The 17,621-nt window shown below is 29.5% G+C and overlaps 5 protein-coding genes across 5 annotated transcripts; 4 read left to right on the forward strand and 1 right to left on the reverse strand.

The window, feature by feature from the left end:
* Positions 1-616: 616 nt before the first annotated feature.
* LOAG_18138 (hypothetical protein) lies at positions 617-2,730 on the forward strand (the record flags this gene model as incomplete). Its single annotated transcript, XM_020450806.1, has 5 exons — positions 617-706; positions 1,223-1,465; positions 1,987-2,132; positions 2,258-2,340; positions 2,546-2,730. 5 exons carry the CDS (start codon positions 617-619, stop codon positions 2,728-2,730), a joined length of 747 nt encoding a protein of 248 aa, XP_020305470.1.
* Positions 2,731-3,045: 315 nt separating this feature from the next.
* On the forward strand, positions 3,046-5,412 carry LOAG_18139 (hypothetical protein; the record flags this gene model as incomplete). The annotated part of the gene is made up of 6 exons (XM_003138327.2): positions 3,046-3,144; positions 3,592-3,775; positions 4,095-4,189; positions 4,563-4,770; positions 4,898-4,971; positions 5,209-5,412. 6 exons carry the CDS (start codon positions 3,046-3,048, stop codon positions 5,410-5,412), a joined length of 864 nt encoding a protein of 287 aa, XP_003138375.2.
* Positions 5,413-10,484: 5,072 nt separating this feature from the next.
* LOAG_02791 (hypothetical protein) lies at positions 10,485-12,388 on the forward strand (the record flags this gene model as incomplete). The annotated part of the gene is made up of 5 exons (XM_003138328.1): positions 10,485-10,604; positions 10,749-10,875; positions 11,208-11,431; positions 11,860-11,973; positions 12,143-12,388. The coding sequence occupies 5 exons, from the start codon at positions 10,485-10,487 to the stop codon at positions 12,386-12,388; spliced, it is 831 nt and encodes a 276-aa protein (XP_003138376.1).
* Positions 12,389-12,728: 340 nt separating this feature from the next.
* On the reverse strand, positions 12,729-14,525 carry LOAG_02792 (60S ribosomal protein L8). The gene is made up of 4 exons (XM_003138329.2): positions 13,898-14,525; positions 13,599-13,709; positions 13,348-13,455; positions 12,729-13,121 (listed from the first exon to the last, which is right to left on the reverse strand). Exons 1-4 carry the CDS (start codon positions 14,205-14,207, stop codon positions 12,838-12,840), a joined length of 813 nt encoding a protein of 270 aa, XP_003138377.2. The 5' UTR covers positions 14,208-14,525; the 3' UTR covers positions 12,729-12,837.
* Positions 14,526-15,940: 1,415 nt separating this feature from the next.
* On the forward strand, positions 15,941-17,588 carry LOAG_02793 (hypothetical protein). The gene is made up of 2 exons (XM_003138330.2): positions 15,941-16,297; positions 17,236-17,588. The coding sequence occupies exons 1-2, from the start codon at positions 16,030-16,032 to the stop codon at positions 17,439-17,441; spliced, it is 474 nt and encodes a 157-aa protein (XP_003138378.1). The 5' UTR covers positions 15,941-16,029; the 3' UTR covers positions 17,442-17,588.
* The last annotated feature ends 33 nt before the right edge of the window (positions 17,589-17,621 follow it).

The following is a 17,621-nucleotide window of genomic DNA, read 5'->3' on the forward strand; positions in this document are numbered from 1 at the left end:
AATGAATTCGTATAAGTTTAATCAATCGATCAAAAATCATTTCCGTTGAAGACGCGACTTCCGTAAAATATGAACTTAGCTTCCTCAAAACTTTCTAAACTTAACTTTCAAAACTTTTTATTTAACTTTCCAACTGTTGGCAGTTCACAAATCATCAATTACCTGATTTAGAGTTTTGTCGTGTTTCTTTCATCTTTCAGTATCAGTGTGATGTTACAATTTGAATTTCATACTAATATTAATTACTGCCTTTAAAAAAATTAAGAGATTTATTATAGTAATTGAAAACAAAGACGTCGTGCGGCGACATTTTAAAAGTAACCAATGTTTAAAATGACGACTTATCGGTTCGGTTAATTCCGAAGTTTACAATCTTTTATTTCAAATAATTCAATTTAATTTAAAAGAATAGGTCAATAATTTAAATGACCATAGGTGTAAATGAAGTGAGCTGAAATAAGGAAAAGAAAAAGTTTGAAATTTTAAAGAATATTTCAGTCCTGAATTGGGTTTTTGTGTTTATGGAATTAATTATGAAATAAACGATGACGCATTTACTTTTGATGAAAAGTTATATTTTAATTACAAACAATCATACGATGATAGCGATATAACGATGGATGAATTTGAGACAGCGGCGAAACCTTTGTGTGACAAAATTGGAAATAGTACTGCAAATGTGACATATTATGGTGCATGGGTTAAAGTAAGCTTAGACAATACTTATATACTCACTTATTAAATTAATTAATTGAATAAAATAGTTTTAAAAAAAAAGATCAAGCTTTAGCAAACTATATGATTATGCAAATTATACATAACTATTAGAAAGCTAAAGACAAACTATTTGCAAAAAAATTAATTAATTACTAAACAACACTTAATTTCCTAACAATTATATATAATTTGCACAATCATGCACATTGCTGAAGTTTAATTCAATTAATTACTTTACTGTAAATTTATTTTTAATGAACAAAAAAAAAACAACGATAAATAATTGGAGGTTTTCAAATCACACAAAGTTTGATCCTGAAAGCAATTAATTAAATCTTTTTTTTTATGTTAAAGCTCCTTCTTGTATAAATTGTAAAGAATGGCATTTGTCATCATAGCAGTCATATATTCTGGCTAAAATGGACATTTTTAAATTTGTTATTCCAAATTACTGTATCTCTTAGTTTGTTTTTGGTAGTAAAAAAAAATGACGTATTTGTTGCAGACAAAAGCGAACACTTACAAAGATATTTTTATGGGCTGTTGTAAATCATGCCAGATGTTAAGTACAATCCAATGGCTTATCACATTAAAAACTCAAATTGTCACTTTGTCAAAATTTGGTCTTCGACGGGAAGATGCATTGGTTTTTCGAAAAGAAGAAACTTTTTTCATTGATACATACTACATAACAGCTAAACAAAATCTTGATAAAATTCCGGCATGTGCATTGTCAACGTATGATCTCGTACGTGTAATTCATTTTTTTTTATTTTACCACTTAATACTCACGTAATTATTTCAATTAGTTGCAAAATTGCAGTCAATTAACAAAATGAATCGTTAGAATCCATTGCTTCTTTCAATATTTGCATAAATCATTTTAATTAATTACAAAAAAAGAGTGGACAAAAATTAAAGTTAATTAGCAGAATGAATTATTAGGAACAGTAAAGATGATAAATGAAAATACTGAGTGATTAAGTGATTTGTCGTGAGAGTAATTTACTGATAATATCTACGATTATCTCAATAAATTTTGTTTATCAGCGATAATTCCTAATCTAATCGAACGATACTTTAAAAGATTGTTAAAATGTGTAACGTACATATTGTTATTGATTTATGAAAATGTATTGTCAAAATTTGAAAAACAGAAGTCGTGTTCAAAAATTAATTAATAAAATTAGAAATGTTTCAGAGAGTTTACTCTTTTTTTTTACTTAGTTAAAATTTCGTTATTCTCATTTCGTATAAATCACATTTCAGATTCCTGTACTACTTGGAAATCACGTTGGATTTGCGGCTGGATTCGATCGATTAAACTGGGAAAGTTTACTTTTACGTGCACTTGCACCACGACGTCAAAAACACGTTGGTTATATAGGGCGATACACGTCCGCTATTGCAAACAAGTACAGACAGAATCATTGTCTAAATACATATGCTATTAGTAGTTTTAGTTTTTTTTTTTGTACGACAATATTTGACGTAAGTATGCTTGCGTAATGTTTAAAGTACTTACGTTTCAGCCTTACAGTGAATGTCTTGTATATGTGTTGTTGACAAAACATTACGGATACGAATGTTGTTGTTATGGTGATAGAATTGCCTATTGCCAAGGTTAATGAATTTTAAATTGTTGCTTTTTTGAATATTATCATATCTATGATTGCATTAGCATAAGTGATAAAGTAAATGATTTAGAAAAATTTTTCAAACTTTCCGTAATTTGACGTGTATTTATTGCGTGATACGTGCATAATGCATTTAAAATAAATGTTCCGTTCATTCTTTGAAATGTTTGTTAATGTAAATTTTATTGCAGAACGAGTAAAGAATGCCATAAAAACTGGTGCAAATGATGGCGTATTGCGTGGAAAAAAAACTTGTATTATTGATAAGGATAGTTTAGGTTATAGATCAGCGGTTAACTTTAGGACTGATGGGATTGAATTCAGAGGCGATGTGCACAATTTAATGAATCATATGGAACGAACTGTAATAAATTAAAACTGTTATATATATGTTTTTTTTTTGTGATAACAGCATTAGAAACGAATGAAATATTTAAATTTTACTAATTAAAAGTAATTATTGTTATTAGAACAAAGTATTTATTCAAATTCAAAAGTATTTATTTCAAAGTATTTATTCAAAAAAAGTATTTATTCAAATTTCATCAAAATCGTTTGGAATTTGTTTACTTCTTTAAGTAATTTCCACTTTCATCATTTATATCTTTTAATCAAATTGCAGTTTTGTGAACTTCACTTAAAATTTAATGGCACCAAACAAGTAAATATTTCTTTCAATAGTTATTTTACAATGGAACGATTTTCCTTATCATATCAAGAAGCAGCAAGGGCTACTGAACAAATGACCATTTCGGATTTGGATGAATTACGCCAAGAAAAACATTTGGTCGTAGGATTTGCAATGATAATATTTTTACGAGATCAATTTTTTTTTAATTAATTAGATTAATGAGTACAATGACTAATTCTAGTAGTAATGAATAGTAAGAATAGCTTATAAAAAATAAAAATATTTCATTTTTCTTTTAGTTGTTCATTTTAAATTGACACAAGGATACAAAGATTTATTAAATTAAATTAAGTTAATGTGAGAAAAATACATTTCAGTCTTTGATTTTAAAGTTTTACAAAAATACAAGTATTTATTATCTTGATTTAAATTGATATGGTAAAAAATACATTTACTCAGTTATTCATTCAAAGTTGTTCAAAGAATTGATATTTATTCATTCAATTTAAATTGATATAGAAAAAATACATTTAATTAATCATTTACTCCAAAACCACTTTTCTCCTCAATCTTTGGTCATTTGACTTTTTTTAAGTTTGATTTCAGTCTAATCAACCTATTTTATCACTTCTAAATGGTATGGAAGATGATTATATGGAAAAAACGGGTCATTATGAGAAATTAATTGAACAAAGCGTTAATATCACCAATTCACTTCAATGTTTTAATTTGAGTAATTGGGATATTCGAATTCATGATATCTTACGATTTCATTGCACACAACTTTTACGTTTGTCAATTTGCTCCATTTAATTTTTCCTCCCTTCATATTACGAAAATTTTGCGATTAAAATGATATCAAAGTTTTTTTGATTTTGACATTTACGCTCATCTAATCTTTAGAAAAAAAAAAGCGAAACAAGCAAATTATTCAAAAATTATTCAAAGAAGCTTTTATTACAGGCTGATCATTCGAAATATTTAATAATTTCGAATTTTCTTTTTTTCTTACAAATTAATTCGATGTTTTCTTTTTTTGCTTACTTTGTAAAATTGCGCAAAATTAATCCATAATTATTGATAATCTTTTTTTTTTTTTTTTTTTTTAGCACTGGATGCGCAATGTCCTTTTAATAGTTCCAGAACTTTGAAACACCAACATATCATGTGTTGCTGTAACGATTGGTCGTTTTGCAACTATAATGTTTGTTAGAGAACTTTGAATGTCTCATTGACAATAATTTCTTTTAATTAATTATTTAAATCACACTTAAGCGATTGCAATATTATTAAGCAGGTTGCAGGAAATTAAATTCGAAATTAAAACTGTGGAAATGCTTTTCAATTAATATTAATGAAAATTCTGTTTGAATTTCCATAAAAAAGCAGCAATATTTACGTAATTCTCAGCAAAAAATACTGCTCTTTAATTTAAAATATTAACGAAAAAAAATTCGATTTACTTTATTCTATTCTGAATATTTTTAAGTAATTAATTTAATAGCACCGATAACATTTTGATAAAGTTGATAATTTTCAAAATTATTTTTCTTAACGCTCTCATAACTTTTTCTTAGGTTGATATAATAAATCGTACAGCTGTACAATCAATTCCAAATTTATGTGCCTATAATAATGAATATCAGTACTTTCTACATGATTATTTTTATCCCTCTCAACCGGATGCTAATCATTCATGTTTATTACATCTTGTTACCGGAAATGCTCTTCGTGATATGAACCGTTTTTTTCCACGTGAAGATTCTGTTATCTTTTTTTTACCCGGTATTTTAGTTTTCGAATATATTTGATCATTGTTTCATCTAATCATTACTAATTGACGAATATTAATCAGATATTATTATCAATATCATCAAATTATTTGTAATGCAGAAAATTATGTTTCTTTTAGGCTCAGCCATACAACCAATTGATTTTTCGTATGCATTATTGAAACCTAATGAATGTGATTATATTGATGTTGATGTTAGTTTAAAGCCTATTCTTATCACTTATTTAGATCAACGAAGCAAACTTATCAGTGTATGATATGTATTAATATTCAGGGCCTATAAATGATGTTATCACTTATTGTTTATCAGCCTAAACTTATTTAAAAAAATTTTTTTTTCTGGAAACAATAATTTGCATTTAAAATTTTAGTACTGTGAACTGATAGCTTAAAATTTTTTATAAAAATGAGTGAATTTGAGCCATTTACAGTTGAAGCATGATTATCTTCAAAGTCGTTATTGCTATGAATCAACCAAATCATTGAAGTATTTCGAGACACGATACATGCCGATGAGATTATTTGCATGTCGTTGTCAAACAGCGCCCGGAAATGTCCCCTGTGATAGTATTCTAAAGCAAACTATCGCCAAAAAGGCTAAAGATTCAGTAAAAAAAATTTTTTCTGTCTTCTGAAAGATAAATTTTTTCACTTCCTCTAATCATTCGTCTGAGATAAATTAAAATTTGAAATCATTTTAATTAAAATAATTTTAAAATGAACCTCTATTTTTGATGATAGTTTACTTTCTTTATGCATGTGTCGGCATGCACCTTCATGCACAACTATATACATAAATGCGCAACTGTCCTACAGTTATACATTTATGCAACGAGGATTCATTGTTCTCAGCATGATCATTATGGCCTAATAATTTATACTCGAAATTTCTTGACACAAATTGACTTTAGATGGAAGTCACGGTGGTTTAGGCTTTTTCGCAACTAAGCTTAAAGTTTCAGCATCAAAGCCTATGATAGTTATTGCTTATCACTAAAAGCATCAAAGCTTATGATAGTTATTGCTTATCACTAAAATTGGTGTAATAATATCGTAATTAAATTGTACATCAAAGATTATTTCACGACATATGCAAAAAAGAAAAAAATCCATTGGTTGAATAAATGAGTATAAAAGGAAAAGTGAATAAACAAGTTAACAAAGAATGCAATCAATTAATTCTATCCTAATAATTATAAAAAATTTATCGAAATTTATTCCAAGAAAAAGGAAAAGAAATAACTATCACAGACTTGGATACTAAAACTTTAGGCTCAATTACAAATAAGCCAAAATCATTATGGGTTTCATCTGTATAATTGTTTTGTTAATGAATTATGTACCCAACAATCATATATTCACTAATGATTTCTATCACTGATACGATGATATGAAAAGGTTCGATTTGGTCATTGGTCACATCGAACTGAAAATGTCAAATGAAACATTGTTTCATCAGCTTAACATTGAGTAGATGGAGAAATTGAGTTATCAAGAAATCAGATTTGACGATAAGTACGGAAATGACTGTATCTTAACGATGCTTATCAGGCTATGTGAGCTAGATGTGTTATACTGGTCACTAAGCTATTTCGTCCAATTTTTTTTTCATTGATTAACTTGTAGCTTAAATAATTAAAATTACAGTAGGAACTGATGAAATTACTTTGAAATTTTTGAATTTGTTTTTTGAATAAAATACAGAAATCGTCCTAAAATTCAAACTGAACAAAGTTCTACATTTCCGAAAATATATTGGCCATATTTCTTAGTATCATTAACTTGACCTTAGCTAATCTATCAATTATTTGACCTTACCCCATGTGTATAAAATTTTTGGAATAATATCATTACTGCAATACTTCAATACTTATCAATTATCACATTCAGATGAACTAATTATTTACAAATGATTTTATTAAATCGAATCAGTTTTATTTCTTGCATAATTTCATCTTAGAATCGAAAGTATTACTGTGCAGAATACAGTGGTCAACAATCAGTGATATTTAATGAGAAGCCAAGGATTAAAATGAACGATTTGTCACCATACTGTGCGACAATGTTGGATTTTAAAGCAATTGGCAACAGTTCGTTATTTTTCTCGTCATTTGTTTGTTTGTTTTTTCAAACTTTTCAAAATAAATTAATTTGAACAATTTCAAGAAATTTATTTGATTGTTTTGAAGTTAATCTCGCGACTCTTTTTTAAACTCACAAGATTTTAAAATTAAATCAGTAACTGATATCATAGTATAACACATTTTCTGAAGTTTATAAATTTCAAAAAAAAAAGAAAAGGATATATAAGTTAGAGGTGCTAATGTGAATGATAGAAAAGAATGATAAAGAAGAGTTTTTTTTTTGCTTCGAATCGCTTTATGTCATATCTATCTTCAGAAATAAAAAAATGACAAATTCTTTCATAAATACTCAAATCTACCTGTAAAATTATAATCCTAATGCTATAAATTAAAATCAATGTATTATTGATGTGATATATTTTTGATCTTTGCTACCAAATTTTTTTGAATTTGAATGGTAATCTTACTTTTATACTAATTTAAACCTAAATGATAATTTTTTTTTTCAAAAGAAAAAAATGAGGAGTACTTTTATTAATTTTTGCAGATTTTTATTATGCATTTAGTGGAAATACGGTTCGTAGAAATTTTATAAATCGAGCAAAATTTAAATTGGCACTGATTCCATATGCAATGTATACATTGTGAGTTTTCTTCTCTTAACTATTTTATCCATCATAACAATTCCATTCATTTATGATCACTTTAACTTCATCATTTTGACATTATTGCTTTGATTTTATTACATTTACCTCATCACTTCAGTATTATGACTTTGAAATTATCGTCTTGACTTCGTTATTTTGACATCATCAGCTTGATATTACCAGTTTGGTACCATAACTTTAACATTGTCATTTTGACTTTGCCATTTTGACATTATCACATTATCACTTTCATAATTTCAACTTTTAGAATTATTTTTGTCAACTTGATCTTCATTGATAAATTAATTCCCATTGAAGTGAACTATATATTTCTTTCATACATCCAAAAATTTGTTGTATTTTTTTAAAAAAAATTTTTTTAGAACGTCAACGTATTTTTTAAAACGTCAACTTCAATTGATAGCAATAATGTGACAAGTGAAAATGTTTTGCTGTATTAATTATAACTAGAACCAAAATGCACACAACTAAACTGAAACGACTTTAATTAGCTAGCATTGTGATTAATTTTAATTTTGATTAAACAATGAATCAGGATTTTGTTTTATTTTAATTATTCCATTTCAGATTAGAAGTAAAATGTAAATTTGTAGATCAGGTGAAACGACACAACTATGCATACATCTGGTGACAGGTGAAATGATAATGTGCATTTGTCGCAATGATTATGAAGATCGTAAACCATGCAATTTAAATCCGCATGAGAAAGGCAAAGCATTACAACTTGCGATTTATGAAACGGTTTCATCCATAGTAAAACATTTTAATTATTTTATTTCAAAACAACATTACTTTAGAATGTATAAGTGAAGGTATAAAAACGTTTAAGTTTTACATAAAAATTTATGTAATTTTCGTATCAACTGATAAGCTATTTCTGATAATATAAGTTTAACTATAATCTTTATATGATAATATAAGAAGCACTAAGTAAAAATAGAACTTTGATAATGATTATATCATATCATTCGTAGTTTACACGTATAAAAGGTGTGTGTGATTTAGTGCAATTTTTTTCGATAATGATAGTTATTGTTTGTTTTTTTTTCTCGATAATTAGTAAATATTGTTTTTAAGACTCGAAAAATATTTCCAAATGAATTGGCAGAGTACACAACGTCAAAAGAACCAAAATGGTGTCATAGTAAAAGTGTTTTCAGTACGATTATTGTTAATTGTTAGTTATCAAATAATTATCAAAATGAAATTTTGATAAAATTTCACTTGAATACTTCAACAATATGCCAAAAGAATGATTACAAAATGCTTCTATTAATTTGAACAATTAATTAAAATGTCTCATTCCAAACGAGGGAAAGAAAGAAAATACAAACCCTATTTCTTAATTAGTCAATTAATTCAACTCGAAGTTTAAATTAATTTTTTTTAAAATTTTTAGAATTTCATGATTTACAGGTGAAGAAAAAGAAACAAAAATAATAAGTGCATGCACAAAGAAACCATCAAAATTTAGTGAGGAAGAAAGTAAAGTTGAATTGTTATTTTTCCTTTTTTTAAACGAATGATTTTATCATAATGTTTTATAAATGTTAATTTCAATGATTTCCTAAATGTAATACTTTATTATCAGCGAATTTTTATAATATCGTTCAAAATGATTAATTAATTTAGTTGACAAATTTGAAAATTTTACATGAATGTGGAATTCAATCTTAATATTCAAAAAATATTTACTCATTTGTTTATATCATAACTTCTTCTATCAGAAGCACCGAAAAATTACCAATAATACTAATATAAACATAGTTTTGTTTGATCTTTATTCTTCATCAATGGTACTAATTTGTTAGTTAGTTGTGCTCTGATAGAAATTAATTGGCTATTTTGATAGTTAGAAGTTAGCTGTTTTGATAGCTAGAAGATGAAATCAATATTCATAATAAATATTAAATAGTTTTGATCTATATCTTAACACAGAGTAATCATGAATACTCTTTTCTTTTTGAATTTGGTATATTTTGTAGGCTTTATGTCGTATAACGATTTCAATCTAAGTCTAAATTATTGTCATTTTATTTAAGACTACGAAATTTAAACTCTATTTAGATCAAGATCTAGTTTGCGCCGAAAAATTGTTCTATGAGGAATGTGGCATAGTATCAGAATCAAGCATAACAAGTGATAATGATAATGAAAGGATCGTTTGTTGCTGTGATGATAATTGCGATTTGATTGGTTTACATTTGCATGAATTTAACGTTGATATACAATCTTCAATGGAAAATTAATGATATTTTAACAGATCTAAATTACTTATCACTATATGATAACTATAATTATTCTGTTAGCTAAATTTTGATAAAAACTTATAAAAAAATGTTGCTTATCAGTTATCACCGCATGAAATATATGTAACAAAACAAAAAAAAAAGTTTGAATAATTTCGAACATAAATGTTTATGTAATTACATCATTATGTAAGAATACGTGGATCTGATTTTTCGTGAGAGAATTTTTCTCTGTAAATGATTGACATTAAAGTTATTGTCATTTGCAATTTCTGCTCTGATTGGTTCATTGACAATTTCTTGTCAAAGTAATGAATAAAGGTATTGCTGTTATTATTGAACTTCTTCAATTCTCAAACTTTAATTGCTCATTTTCCTTTTCTTATCATCTTATTACAAGTTAATCATTTAGATAGCAAACAAAGTATTCCAAAAACTGAAACAAGCAATGGTGTAAAGAAAAAGTAAAATTTTAAACTTTTGAATTTCAATTTCTGATAGTTACATTTGCTATGACTAATGAAGTATTTACTTTGAATGTTGCTACTGTTGTTGAAATAAATGAGGAATGAGCAGATAGCAAAGTTTCTTGTTACGGAAAACCTGATAGATATTTGGGAAACGGGTTATTTTCGAGTGTATTGTAATATAAATGATTTTTCTGTCTTTTTTCAGGAAAAGGGAAACAAACGGAAAGGCAACACAAATGTTGTTGCCATGCCGTTTAGTAGTTATGCGACATGGTGAACGAATTGATGATCTCTTTCCGGAATGGATTCGTAAATCTACATCATCTGGGTCATATCGAGCTTTCGATTTGAATATGGTAATAAGCAACACAAATCATTTTTCATACTAATGTATTTGCTGATTTTGATTCCCGAATCATATTGATAATTAATTTATTGTTTATAAGGAATGAGATGTAAACAAATAGAAAAGTAAATTTTGTTCATTCATTTCTTTTGAGCCTCTTGCTCTTCCGGAATTGAAACGACCGTTCAGAGATTACGAAGATGATACGGTAATTTCGGAAATGGGTTATGTTCTTGGAGAAATGGTTGGAAGAGGACTTCTTGTTAATAAATCTATACCAGGTATGTTCTTGTATATGCAAATATTTTCAAATAGAGCAAATAAGATTGCTGGAAGAATGGAAATGAGAAAATCAAAAATTTATGATTTTACAACTTTGTAAATTACAGCTCACCTGGAATTACAAATAAACAAAAACTTGAATGAACATAACATATAGCTTTATGAGTATAAATTTAAATTATTACATAAGCTGATTGGATAAGTTATTGAATCTCCAGTGATTAATCAACTAATTAATTAATTAATATTACCATTAGCTTTAATGTTGTACAAATCTCTCAGCAATTGCTTTGATTTAATTCAATATAAAAAATTTTATAAATTAATTCAGATATTGTTTATTCATCACCAGCATTACGTTGTGTACAAACAGCGCATTCAGTATTAAAAGGAATGGCCAAAGAGGATGAAATTAAAATTCGTATTGAACCGACACTTTTCGAATTTACTGATCTTCACCCGAATGGACAACCGAAATTTGCAACACCTCAAGAGCTTTACAAAGCTAAATTTAATATTGACACTGATTACGTACCATTCACAAAGATGGAAAATGTGAGAGATAATTGAATTTAGTTTTTGCTAGTAATTCTAATTAATTCAAGATTTTATAATTCGAATTTGATAAATTGAAGTAATTTTGTAAGTAATTCGAAAGAATGGAAAAAAAACAAACTTAACTTGTAGAAGGGAAACATTTAAATTTCCTTTCTATAAGTTTGAAGTTTGTTCTTTGTTTTTTAAAAGGTAAAAATAATTGATTTATAGTGATAAATGCTAAGATCACGTGAAAGCTGGTTGTATGTTAGTAAAAGAAAACATATCTAATTTAAGATTTAGATTGATTGGATTAATACCATTACATATGATTTATAAATAATCAATATATTAAATATGATAAAATACAAATGTTAAAGTAAAATTAACTAAGATTGATTAGTTTATTTAAGTAAATAAATTACTTATCAAAGTTTAACTCATAGATTTGGGAAATGAATGAGACAATTGAAATGTATAGTGAACGTGTACAAAATTTACTACAAAAATTAGCCACAACATATGAATGGAGTCAACGAGATGATGGTAGTTTAATTTTGGTAAATCTTATTATAATTATAAAAATTTTTTGGTAATTTTGAAATAAATCTTAGAAATTAGTCGATAATCCTTTCTCTGAACATTTCGCATGAAAACTTGACAGTAAAATATATTTCATCGGGTAGTTTAAAGGTCAATTCGCAAGTTTTCCATTTATTTAAACCATAGGTTGTTGGACATGCATCAACGGTAGATTTGGCAATCGGTGCATTTCGGGAACCACCTCGAACAGTTCTTGCTCGAGAACTCATCAGTCATGGGACAAAATTCCCTTACTGTTGCACAGCAATTATTGACCGGATGGATAATGGCCAATGGTTGTACAATGAAGGTGCTCTACCACCCATTACTTACATGAATTTTAGCTCGAAAATTAATCGAGATTTCGCTATGCGTGAAAGAATCGCAGCATGAAAACTCTAGAGAACTTGAAGATGGATTCCAAATTGTAATTTAGCCAAAATCAATGCAATAAAACGAGAACTCATGATTTTCCAAACACTTATCAAGATCAAGAAATGACAAATGCTAACTTCGACACTGATATCATTAATTAGAGCATATTCCAATAAGCATGAAAGTTGGTCAAAATATAGGACAGAATATGAATGATGAAAAATTGTTCCATTTTATTGCTTACTTAAAACTAAAGTACAATGTAAACTGCTAATACGCCTTACTTCATGTTCGCGTTATCTCGTATAGTAATACCCATGATTTTGATATTTGGTACTGCACAGTGACCACACAGACAGTGTCAACAAAAAATTTATTCTGACAATTTATATAACAATAAAATACACTCCAAGAAGTGTTAACCAATAATAATGACATGAAAACACGAAAGTAGACTATTCTCAGCTTTAAACTGCTTCGTCTTTTCCGTGTTTTTCTGGCTTGCCACCACGAATTCTGCCAGTTCTACGTGCCGCAATAAGACCTACTTTACGTCCAGCGCTTGTTCCACGCTTCACGGTTGATGGATGTCCAATGTGTTGGTGATTACCACCACCATGAGGATGCTCAACAGGGTTCATTGCAACACCACGTACTGTCGGCCAGCAATTGCGCTTAGCCTTGTACTTGTGATACGCATTTCCTGCTTTCAGTAATGGTTTGTCTGTTCTTCCACCACCAGCGACAATACCTAGACGTGTCAGAAAGTAGATGTTAGTACCAAATAAGGAACAAAAGCAACAAACGTTTGTATCATCATGTTTCACATGCAAGCCAAATTTGTCAAAATTAATATGCGAAAGACTTTATGCAAATTCGGTCTACAACAAAAATAATACTTTCACCTCTAAATAATACTGACATGTATTCCGATAAAAGCACACAAATAATTCCACAAATCTCAAATAAAAACATACCGATCATTGCTCGATTTGAAGAATCCAAGACCTTCTTTGCGCCCGAGGGCAAGCGTACACGGGTCTTCTTAGTTTCTGGGTTGTGCGCAACAACAGTAGCATAATTGCCTATAAAAATATATGCGTTAACAAAGTGTATATACAGACTTTATAAAACTGTCGTAAATTCTGAACTGCGCTTTCTCTATGCGTTGTCTACCGAAATCCCTAAAAACTAATACATCCTTTCAAGAAAAGACCACTTCACCCACCAGAAGTGCGTGCAAGACGGCCGCGATCACCAGTCTTTTCTTCCAAATTGCACACAGTAGTTCCTTCAGGTAATTCGGAAAGTGGAAGGATGTTACCAACTTGAACTTGAGCTGAAATAAAATGAACCACTTGCTAAAACTATTGCATTAATTACTTAGTTGTAATATACCTTACACCTCATATGACGCCTAAACTATATGTTTTTAGCAAGCAAATGCTAAATTCAAAAATCTGCAATGTAAGCAACGCTCAGTTATGTCACATTTATGTAACCCTACTTAACCATAGGAAAAGCTACCTTTCCGTCCACAATAAATGAACTGTCCGGTGTGCATCCCTTCTGCGGCAATCATTGTACTCTTCACAATTTTATACCGGTAAGGATCGCGAAATTCGATGAGTGCCAAAGGTGCTCCACGTCCTGGATCGTGCATAATAGTTTTCACAACTCCCTTAATATAACCATGTCGCTCGGCATAATCGACTGGTCGTAGCTTAGCTGCTCCCTTTCGGTGTTTGTTATGAGCTTTAAAAATACCTCCCGGCCCCTTACGCTGTACACGGATCCTACGTCCCATTTGAACCTGAAATAAAACTTTGATTTCCATTTACTTCATATTTCCAGTCCATTCACAGCTGAAAAGTCAACTTGGATTTCTTTCCCACAAAGAAATCAAAGAGTCAAGAAAAATGCCATCACTCTTCAGCATGGTTAACGTCGTGGATATTTCACAGTCGGAATATAAAACGAGAGTGTAATATCATAGTTAATTATATTCTAAAACGGTCCAACTCGGATTTGGTTTGATAAAATTAAACTAAATGAACTAACAAAATAAAAAAGAGAGTGCAGAAAGTGGATTACACGCTACAGTACAGTTGGACAAATCGTATAACGAAAACCGAATAATATGCGAACTACCGATGAAGGAGACCTCCTCAATACATTTGCGACCGTACATGATACCAACTGTCATAACAACTGGAGCATTTTTGCGCTAACGTACGATCACGCATAGCTTACAGATGCGTCATTGAATAAATGAGTGATGATTAGTCACACAATCCCGACGATTAAACTAGCAGATGCTACCACAACCCAGCAACTTTTAATGAAACCAGAAACCCCTTACCAAAAACACCACACAACCAACCCAATCCTATAGCTATATAGGAAACGACGATCCTTTAAATTGCGGCGCCGGCTCTAGTCTGGGACTCGACACGCAACTAAACGTCTCATACGAGGATGATCATTAGTTGTAATGTACTTTCAAACATGTGGTCTACTATATTCAGACAAACAGGTACCTATCCTTAATTTACCATATTCTCTCTTCCTGTCACACTGATTCACCTATTTTTACTGTTGCCAGAAAAAAAACACGACCAAACTTTTCTTTCCAACACAATATTGTCATCCGTTGTATCACCATCCCATTAGTTGATACACTTCGTTATTGTCATTTTTTCCCGGGAAACTAAGATTAAATATTGTTAGAAAAGTTATCATAATTCCTAAAGGATTCAGTCAATTATTCTGAGCATCGATTGAGTTGCCTCATTGAGAAGCATTGGAAGAAGGCTTGACAAGTGAGAGTCTGCTATGAATACCCAATGCAAATATCGACTCTTCCCACTTTTTATACATCTAGGCCTATTGCAGTTGGCTGCTAAGTCTCTGTTCCTAAACGCTATAACAAGAAAATAAAAGACTAGCTGCAAGTTCATTCGTTCATTCCTCCTTGGCTCAGGACTCTTTCTGGCCTAGAGTTAACGAGTTATTGCTGGTTATTTTAGGCTGGTTATTGCATTTTAGTTTTTTAATTCACGTATAACTGTCTTCCGTTGTAATAGGTTCAAATTATTTTCGTTGTTGTATTAATAGTCAAAATAAACTAAAATGTGAGAAAAATTTTTTTAATTCATCATTATAAAATGTATTTCTTTGATTTGATTTTATGGATATAAAAATTGAATTGAATCTTCCTACATTAAGTTTTTCTGCTTTCATCAAATTTCCTTTTTATGTCACGTGAGTTGATGTGAAATCTATCCATCGTAGTCATTTCTGTTTGAAATTTCAATGCCAAAAAGTAATCACCATGCCGGATCCCGACTGCCATCTTAATTCGTTTAGCATATCATCCCTGACAAACTTTCTACATTGTCTGAAATGATTTAACTGTAGTTTTATTTTTCAAATAAACTCAGTTACGTCATTCGCTTTACTTTTTATTTTTATCAAATTTCTTTTTGCGCCACGTGAATGAATTTCCTTGTGTCACATTGACATATTCTATCTGAAATGATAAATTCTGGTTTTCTTCTTTTTTCTCTTTTTTAGGAATTTTTCTCAAATGTAAACGATAAGCAAAAATCATTTAATGGCAAATAAAATAAGGAAATTCGGGAAGCAAAAAGTGTGCGATGAGCATTAGCACGGGAATAACCAATCAAACGATGTATCATCGTATCCAAATGCCTAAATCATATTATGTGCCTTCGACAGATGTTGTGACAACAATTGTCCTACCAACAATTGTCTTTTGTATCGCCATGGTAATTGCAATGATCATTGGCATAAACAAATGCAAGCAGTGGGAATTGGATAAAATTGTTGAAATGCGACGTACACGACGTGTGGTACAACGGATGACAGCACGATTACGTGAGAAAAATTTCCGGACTATACAAAGTTAGTTTTTTTTTTTGTTTGCTTTTATTTTGTTACATTTCAACTTGTTTATTTTGCAAATTTTCTAATATCAGTAATGAAAATAGGTTAATCTTTAACACTAATTTTTTTCAATATATATTTAATAGATAACTTGTTTAATTATTTGTATTTACTTTAAAAAAGGAAAAATTCTTCACTTCCTGAGAATACAAAGTTTTCAAAAGACAAAAAAATCCAAATCTCAAGAATTTGTTTTTCCCCTTCCCTTGCTCATCCCTATTATTTTTCCAATGGATTTTAATGAAGATCTGTTTGATCGAAATTAATGGACTCACTCAGCTGTTAATCTTGTTTTCCCTTTGCTGGTTATGGGGATTATTTAAAATGATTTGGTGAAAATTTAAATTTTAGTTTAAGCTGAAATTTCCAACAAATATTACATTACTTTAGATCCAGTGATTTCTCAGCTATAAAACAAACAATCTTTTGGTACGATATTTCAATGCACCTTAAATTTAAAGCAATTATCGTTTCTTAAGACTTCTACAAAACTGAATCACTTTCTGATTGGTAGTTGAATTTTAATTGGTAGGAATATCAGTGCAACAATTTTAATGATACTCCTCCTCTCCTCGAAAAGAGTGGGAAGAATAAATTTCTGGAAATTTTGATATGAAATCGGCTTGAAAAAAACGCCTACATGTTTCATTTCAACTCTTTATTAGTAATGAAATGGACAAAAAGGAATGTTTTTTTCTCAATTTGGATAGTTAAGAAATGAAGTTCGTAATCTGTGACTCGGTATTTCATTGATGTTATCACATAATATGATTACTTCATAATATTTGAATCATGCAGTAAGTCACATCATACATGATTTCCACACATGCAGGTATGATCTAACTGTCCAATTTTCAACCTTTGAACCTATTCATTAAATGTAACAAGACTTCCAGAAGCTCGCAGCATGCGACAACGAAAAAGGGAACTGTTCAAAGCCAAATCAAGCATTCAGATGAACGATTTGATGGTAACCAACAACACATCTCCGCCAACTTACTCTATAAATCCGCCCACCCAATACGGTACTTCACCGCCGCCTAGCTATGAGGATGCACTTTTGGATGAATTTTTCAATGAATGTCAGCCAATACAGTACTAATTAATCAAATGAACTTGATGGCAATCAATAACACAGATTGATGGGCCGACTTTTTAAGATACTAAACAAAACGCTGAAAGATTTTTATGTTTTAAGCCTTGAACTTCAAATTTTATGTAAATTTGAGACAGAATAATAAAATTTAATTAATTTTCTTACGAAGCAAAAAGACAGCTGTTT

The sequence above is a fragment of the Loa loa genome (assembly GCF_000183805.2).
Source record: "Loa loa unplaced genomic scaffold supercont3.203, whole genome shotgun sequence".
NCBI classification, from domain to species: domain Eukaryota; kingdom Metazoa; phylum Nematoda; class Chromadorea; order Rhabditida; family Onchocercidae; genus Loa; species Loa loa.